The sequence below is a fragment of the Benincasa hispida genome, chromosome 9 (assembly GCF_027475165.1).
Source record: "Benincasa hispida cultivar pf3 chromosome 9, pf3_genome.v1.1, whole genome shotgun sequence".
NCBI classification, from domain to species: domain Eukaryota; kingdom Viridiplantae; phylum Streptophyta; class Magnoliopsida; order Cucurbitales; family Cucurbitaceae; genus Benincasa; species Benincasa hispida.
In genome coordinates this window covers 50,139,619-50,147,953 of record NC_143486.1, presented here as the reverse complement: position 1 = coordinate 50,147,953, position 8,335 = coordinate 50,139,619, and the positions used below count along the sequence as shown (strand labels likewise).

The following is an 8,335-nucleotide window of genomic DNA, read 5'->3' as shown; positions in this document are numbered from 1 at the left end:
TGACAATTTTATTAGCAGTAATCAATCAAGTGCATCATTATCAAGTATATCAAATATATCGGTCAACTGTATCAAGTATATATTAGTAGCATGGGCATCTGCAACATTCTACATCTTTTATATGTGGGCTGAACTTCGTTTTTGCTATTTTTGCAAACAATAAATATGTAGACTATAGGCCTAGTTAGTGTACTTTGTTTTGCTATCTTTACAAGTACCTCTAATTTTTAATTTTAAGTTAGATATCTCCTATGAAGCACGAATATTTTATGTGAGGCAAAAAATCAGTATCAGGCACGTATCGGATATCGATACTTTTAGATACTTTTCAGATACGTATCTGACACGCGATTTGATGTATCTATACTTCTAAATACTTCCAGATACGTATTTGACACGCGATTTGACGTATCTATTTCTATGCGTATTTTTTTTAAAACTTTTTTTTAAGAAAAAAAAAACACACAACCCATCTAATCTTTCTCAATCTAAAATTAGGCAACTTATTTAAAAAGCGCACTACTCGAATCCAAAAATAAAAGAAAAATAAATAAATAACGGACCAAACCCTAGACTAGAATCATCAAATCTTCATCTTCACATTTGAGTCCCTACAAAGTCCACCAAAATATAAATCATTTAGATATCTTCAACAATAAGTTCTTCGTTTATCTTCATACTTCTCCCTCTATTCTTCTTCTTCTTTGCAATATGAGTCACTTTTCTATTGCATTTTATTAACTATTGTACTTCAACATCTTAGATGTTGCTTTTTTTTTTTTATTATTATTATACTTTGTACTATTGTTATTAATTTGTATGCTAAATTTATCTATATTCTAGATTTTTTTAAAGAAAAAAAATGTATCTTCAACGTATCAGTATCCTCGTTTTTTAGAAATATATATATTAAAAAAATATATAAAAAAATGATACATCCTTAGACGTATCCGTATCTTAGTTTTATAGAAATTGACGAATCATCATATCCGATCGTGTAGCCGTATCTGTATCTATGTTTTATAGGATGTCTCTAAACTTTAAATTTTGGCCAATTCTTTAAAATTTAATTTCAACTTTTAGTCCAATAAACACAAATTTTAAATTGTCTTGGACATTTACTTGATATTTTACAAATTTGTCTTATACAAAATTAAAAATTTAGAACCCACAAATTTCTAGGATCCATGATTTTTTAAAAGAAAAACATCGAATAGATCAATATAAATTTGAAAGTTCAGATATTTATAAGACATTCTAAGAGTTCAAGGGTTTAGATAAACACAAACCTCAAACTTTTCAGACTAAACTTGTAATTTAACTAAAACAAACACACTTAGAATCATCTGATTTAATTACATTACATGTCCTTGAAATCCAAGACAAAGAAGTAATCCATGAAAGATAGTTTTGTTACATCACTGAGAGAAGGATGAGGAAACATCTTACATACTCTCAACTAAACCTATAAAATCAGAACTTGACACAGCTCACCGATATGGTACCTGACCTTAATTCTGTACATATTAAGGAAGAGCACCAAGTGAAATTGATCTATGAAGTTAGCTTTATCCACCAGCGCCACCATCACCCCCACCAACCAACCAAACTATTTACAACAACCTACAATAAACACAGCAGTGCAAATGCTTGATAAAAAAACCAAAACACTGCAACTACTTATTAAATAAGCTAAACTGTATTATTATTCATCATTCTAAACATCTACACCTTCGATATCCATATCCATATCCTCTGCTTCTTCCTCTCTACAGTTCTGTTCAAAAGTTTCCATGGAATCCATTTCTGATTTAACACCATTGCTATTATCATCATTATCATCCTCACTATCACTACTAGTATTATTATCACCTTCTCCATCATTGTCCTTCAAACTATGGGTAGTGTTTTTGGCGTCAACCATATCATCATCACTCTGGTCATCTTCTGATGAGAGTTGCTTCTGCCCGTTGTTTGCTTCACGAAGCTTTTCAAGACTAGCTAATGCAGTTTCCTCGAGTGTCTCCTCCTTTACGTGACTAAAATCAGTGACAGCATTTGCATCAATGCTCGACATATCTAAACTACTGGATTTGATATGAGTAACAGACTTGGAATGTTTATCATCTGTTGTATTAATGTTGGATATTGTTGAAAGTATAGATGGTTTTGCCTCAATGTTAATCCAGCGGCCCTTGAACCAATCTCTCGATATTCGTAGATTGATTCTAGGTATGTTCAAGAATAAGCTTTCACCTATTAACAGCAAAGGAGTTGCGAAGAAAGATGACTAAATAAATGTAGATTTAGCTTAAACTCGATGAAGGGAAAGAACCACTTTTATGTTTTTTATTAGAATACCTGGAAAGTAAACATCCACGTTGTCCTTGCCTGAATCATCTAGGCCAGTAACGACTCCTTCCCACCAGCCATCACTCCACCATGCATCGACTGCAACTCCGACATCAAGGGTGAGCTCGATTTGCTCTTGTGGAGCTGGCCTTGTAATTAGGCGACCAGGGTGCCTCATGCCGAGTTTATCAGGTAGAGCAACTTTACAAGCAGGAACCCATTCCTACAAGTGGAAAAACTTGTCAGTTGTTCACTTACTTCAAGTAGAAATTCCTTGTCAAAAACAAAATACGGCAGTAAGGCTACAAGTAAAATGCACTTGAAAAACATATAAACAGAGCCTGACTGCAACTCTACAAAAGTCAACCGAATATGGAAAGCAAAATGCACGGTATATGATCTGGATGGTTGTGATAAAACTATCAAAGAGTAAATATGAACAATAGACTTATAGCATGTTTAAGAGTGATTTTAATATGGTTTTAATGATGTTCAAAATCATTCTAAAATCACTTTTGTCATTTTCAAAATCATTCCAAAACATACTTTCAATTATTCAAAATCGATTTTAGCTGTGTAAAAAATAACTTTAAAGTGTAAAATCTAATATTAAATTGATTTTAAGATATGTTTCAAAATGATTTTGAGCATCACCAAAGTTATTTAAACCATTTCAAGAATTGAGATCACTCCAAAGATGCTATATGTAAAAGCTCCAGTTATGAAATATAACTTTGATCATCAATCTTTTGAAAAGTCCCAACGGCAACATGGGATTGAATAAATCCTCATATACCTGTTGTGGGTTTAACTAACTTTCAAAAGAGTTAAAGTTCAACAAAATGAAAAAGAAGGCAAGAGTGTTCCATTGTAACTCTTTAACCAGTACCTCAAGGTTGCCATAGCCATCCTCATCTTGCAAATCATCATATTGTACTCTAATCTGTTTTGGTGATGCATGCAAGATCGTACACCTGAACCAGCAGCCTCGAATGCCACTATCTTGACACAGTAATTCTATCTTCTCATTGACCTCATACGCTGGGTCATTATCATCCAAAACACGTTTATGTGACAGAAACGCACCGCCTAAAAAGCTGTAATTATGCTTCTGGCAAGATTTATGAGTCAACATGTGCCGACGACTACCAGACTTTCTAACTTTTGCATTTTCTAACTCAAATGTTCTACATCCTTTAGCATTTCTTATCCTTTTAACTTTCGGTCTAACACTATTTTCTGGGTCCAAATCTTCATCGTCTTCCCCAGTCAAGCTATCAAAAATGGGCTCAGATTTTGATAATACATTGAGACTCAAACAAGAGAAGACCGGCTGATCAAAATAACCACGCAATTTACTCAGGTCAAATGGTTTTAATCGGTTGCTTTTGAACTGCCTATAGCAAAGATGAACTTTGGAAAGTGCATCATGAGGAAAGGCATTCACACATTTTTCGTAATGTTCACGATTTAAGACTGTTGCAGAACCATCAACACACTCAACACTAATGGCCTGCACATATGGTGTGATGAACACTTCTTTCGGGTGAGAATTTCGTAATGCGATCACACCTTTTACCTCCTGATTATGATGAAACCACCTCACTTTCACCTTTTTCTGACCCCTCTTATCTTCGTACATGTCTTCTAGGTAAGCTAGATAGTGGTTTTCTCCCTTAGCCATGACATAAACAAAGGATTGTACCTGAATAGCATTGATGAGTAGGAAAGGAAGAATGTCATAATTGGGAAATGATGGTAAAAGCAGATAATGCAAATACCAACATTATAATCTAATAGACCATCAAACCACAACTTAAGAGTATCATGGAACAAATGCACAGAAAAAATATTGATCTCTCTGGGAATAACTCCCATTAGTTTCAAGATGAAACATCATAGATTTAAACTTGGATAAAGTGCAAACTTCCTGCTACCAAAAGTATGCAAGAGTGAAGGCATGTTGAAGCACAAAAGTGGAATCCAGGTGACGTACCAATTTTTACCACCACTTTTTTATGAGTAAGAAATTACTCAATTAGTAAACGAATAACTACTTTAAAAAACCGAATTTCACCTTATCCTAGAATCACTCATGCACATAGGCACTACAGTGATTGTCCTAGCATAACATGGTAAACTTGATGTATACACATTTCTTGCGTTTTCTTACTCCAACATTAAGTCACTAAAAATTGATTTATTGTTACTCACATAAATGGGATAATATAAAGGAATAATGAGATTTAAACCACATTAATCAAACCTGGCGACACCTTAACCTTCAGAGAGTAGATGTTTACCATGATTGAAGTCCCATTCCTGCAAAATGATGGGTAATGCTTGAGTCGTTTACCACAAGTCCACGCAGCACCGGACCATACAATATCTGATGCAAGTCCCTTAGAATTCCTTGATGGGCGAACCTAAGTCAAGATCAAACTGAGGATAATTGCCCAAAATTGTTTGAATATAAATAATGAAAGGGAAGGAATTTACCTTATCATCTGGTACATCAGATTGTGGGACAACTACGCCACTATGTGAAAATTGAAGAGATCCCAGTGTTTGTATTGCATCAAGTTTATAAGGCTCTGCATAAAAAAATTTGTCAAGATGCCAATACCAACAATTCAAGAGAGTAATACTGTGAAGCATAAAATGCTTTTAAACACGAGAAGTATCTTGATTGCATTTGAGAAACCGAGGAGTACCACCTAATTGAAGTGACGCACACTTGAATAAATAACTAAAATTTATAAATAATATGAACTTGCAATATGTAAATAGCCTTATAATGCCAAAGACTTGTTGCTAAATTCAACCTAAGCATGGCAAGAAAAAGGTAACTATGTTATGTAGCAACTTGAAAGACCATGCAATAGGTTAACTTGAGGTGAGTATGGTGCAAGCTCAGCTTGCCTCATCAACATTATATGGTAATTTCTCCTTTGTGCTTGACAACATATCATGTGAATCACGTCAAATGTGGTTACCAACTAAAGAATTTTATGCAAAGAGAATTTGCAAATGCTCTCACAAATGTAAAGAGATAAACAAAGGTGTTAACTTTAGCAAATTCAGTCTAACAAAATGAGAAATCACCATGAATCCAACTATGCAAACGGAATAAAAGATAAGAAAAGAAAACCAAGACAAACCAGAATGATCCCCAGGAGAATGCTGCTTGGATAACATAGAAGTAAGCCAATCCACAACCTCTCTCCTCGATCTCCATTTGAAACCAGCATGGACAGAACTTTCCTTCCCATGAGCTTGCAAGAACTCGTCAGCAACAACATAAAACATGTGTCTGACGCTCCTCTCAGTCCCCACAACTGCAAGAATAGACTCTCCAGCAGAATCCTTTAAAAAATAATGAACCACGCGGTTTCCCCGTTCTTGTGAGACAAATTGCTCCTTCCACTCCACAAAACAGTTACCATGTCCCATCATTTTGGCCAAAATTTTCATAAAACAATCAACAACATAAATTCAACTTAAATGCTAATCACATGTGCAAGAGTCCATGAAAACGGCCAATGGATGCAGAATCGTTTATCCCAATAACTACTATATGAAATCAACCTGTTTATGAATATTGACCACCAGTCCATCAAGATTACCCAAAATACATAAGACCACAATTTCTCGGCCAAAACTGGTAGATCTCAAGTCAAGAAAGGAAAAAGGAAAGGAAAAACTGGGCAAATGATCCAAGGGAAAATAACCTACAGAATCCTATGAATTAGATGTATCATGGCAAGATCGGAAGCTAATTCACAGCCAAAATACCCTAAATTAAAATAATTTTCAAGCATCCAATTCCAACAAGCTTTGAGTTCCTCAAACAAATGACCCTAGAAACCACAAGAGAAAACCATAAACCCTAAAACCCGCAACAATTATCCTCAATTATTGAAGAACAATTGCAGGAACAAAAGAAGTATGTTTCCCTACAAATTGGGCAGAACCCACAAACGCAATAGCTTTCTTCAATCCCCCTGCAAAAGAACTGATTGCAGCTAGAAAACACCAAGACGGCAGAAAACCCTTTTGACTAATTACGCAGATAGAATCCACGGCGAATTAGATGGGCAGAAAGAAGAGAAATCCGCAATGAACTTACGCAGGGAGCTCTCCAAGCTTCCAGGAGGAAAAGTCCAATTTTGAGGCTGGAAAACGGAAGATTTACAGAATGGAGAAATTGAAAGTTCCCCAAGTGTTTAATGGGCGTAATGATGAAAATATGAAAAGGGCAATGAGAGATGAGAAGAAAGAGAGGCGAGGAAGGTCATGAAGATCGGAAGGAGGAGAGTTTCAGAGGAGTCGATGAGAGGGAAGACGGAAGGAGAAGGAGAGTGGCAGCACCACACCGCAGCACAAAAGTAAGGATACTGACCGAAGCCTAAGAGTCGGGTCCAACAACTGAGAAACATGATCTTTTGGATCAATGGGCCGCCATTGTTGCTTGCTTGTACAGAAATTTCCATGTGTCTATTTTACATTTTCCACTACCTTCTCAAGGGTAATTCCAATTTCAATAAATTTTAGTGGGAAATTTGTACCAATGACTCAAAATTTGAGGTTGAAAGGATAAATAATTATTTTTTAAAAAACAAATGTCGAATAATTTTTTGTTACGTCACATTCGGGTGAAACTACTAAAATAAACTCTGCAATGCAGAATACCATCTCGCTCTCACTCTCTCATTCTCTCGCTCTCTACCTTTCCTCACTCACAAATTACTATCTTTTCTCTCTCTCTTACTCTCCTCTCTCATAACTGAAGCTAGTGCATGGTTTTTTTATTGAAGTTGGTCATGTCGTAGAAGTAGAAGAAGAAGAAGAAATGAGAGAAAAAAAAGAAGAAAAAACAGTTTCGCCAAAGTTGGTCATGCTGGAAAAGAAGAAGGAAAGAGAAAAAAAGAGTTTTGTTGGAAGTTAGTTAGTTGGAGAAGTTGTGGTCGAACCATTGAAGAAGAAGAAGAAAGAAATCAAGTATAAAATTGTAACTTCACTCGTTTATGACAACAAAAGGTCATTTAGCATTTTTTTTTTTTTTAATAAACAGGGTCATTTACATTTTGGGTCTCTAAAATAAGTCAATTGTAACAATTATTCTTAAGGAAAATATCTTTTTCGTTATTAGGTCTTCAGTTTAATTTGTTCAAAATATTACATGTTTCATCCTTAAGTTTTTAGTTTGATTTCAAATTAGTCCTTAGGTTTCAAAATGATACAATTTATTATTGAGATTTGAGTTTTTCCCATTTAATTCCTAAGTTTGAATATTTACATTTATAACCTCAATTTTCTACTAATACTCACTTTTAGCCTTTTGTAAGGATAAAAAAAAAAGAAGATATTTTCCCAACTTTTATAACAAAGAAGTGTATAAATTTATATCATTTCATTATGGTTAGAGATGTCTATGAGGTGGGACGGAACGGGGAAGCCCTCCCCATCCCCACCCCCGCCTCCGCCCCCTATTCCATTCCTTGTCCCTGTGGAGAACGGGGTGGGGATTCTCTGTGGAGATTTCGCGTGGATCAGGTTCCCCGCGAAAAAATTTTCCCGTCATCATTTTTTCTAACATTTTTTTTTATTTCAATTAGATATATATTTCAACAATTTCTTAAACAATTCAATACAACTTTCATTTAAATAAAATATTGTCAGTTTTGGTATAAAAATAATACTACACATTCAATTTAAAAAGATATAATTAAAATGCTAAATTCTCATTATTTTTATAAATTAAAATTCAACAATTAAAACATCCTATCTTAAATATTACAACATCTAAAGAATTAAAATAATAAAGTCTTAAACTTAAATAATTAAATTTATAGTTATCCTAACAAAGTTTACAGTATATATATATATATATATATATATTAAATTATAATTTATGTACAAAAGTTGGGACAGAGCAGGGACACGAGGTGGGTCGAGGTCGGGGTTGGGGTCAGGGAATATA

The 8,335-nt window shown here is 34.5% G+C and overlaps 1 protein-coding gene across 1 annotated transcript; it reads right to left on the bottom strand.

Moving 5' to 3' along the window:
* Nucleotides 1–1,296: 1,296 nt before the first annotated feature.
* Nucleotides 1,297–6,888, bottom strand: LOC120085914 (Agenet and bromo-adjacent homology (BAH) domain-containing protein). Its single transcript, XM_039042226.2, has 7 exons — nucleotides 5,514–6,888; nucleotides 4,852–4,946; nucleotides 4,656–4,778; nucleotides 3,242–4,057; nucleotides 2,362–2,575; nucleotides 1,732–2,256; nucleotides 1,297–1,623 (listed from the first exon to the last, which is right to left on the bottom strand). The coding sequence occupies exons 1-7, from the start codon at nucleotides 5,824–5,826 to the stop codon at nucleotides 1,610–1,612; spliced, it is 2,100 nt and encodes a 699-aa protein (XP_038898154.1). The 5' UTR covers nucleotides 5,827–6,888; the 3' UTR covers nucleotides 1,297–1,609.
* Nucleotides 6,889–8,335: the final 1,447 nt, after the last annotated feature.

What these genes read in the sequence shown, in the direction of transcription:
- LOC120085914 (XM_039042226.2), bottom strand. Translation starts at nt 5,826, where the DNA reads ATGAAAATTTTGGCCAAAATGATGGGACATGGTAACTGTTTTGTGGAG. An exon ending in GGAATGGGACTTCAATCATG is followed by an intron (nt 4,058 to 4,655) that starts GTAAACATCTAC and finishes AATGCTATTCAG; the next exon opens with GTACAATCCTTTGTTTATGT. An exon ending in ATGGCTATGGCAACCTTGAG is followed by an intron (nt 2,576 to 3,241) that starts GTACTGGTTAAA and finishes TTCCACTTGTAG; the next exon opens with GAATGGGTTCCTGCTTGTAA.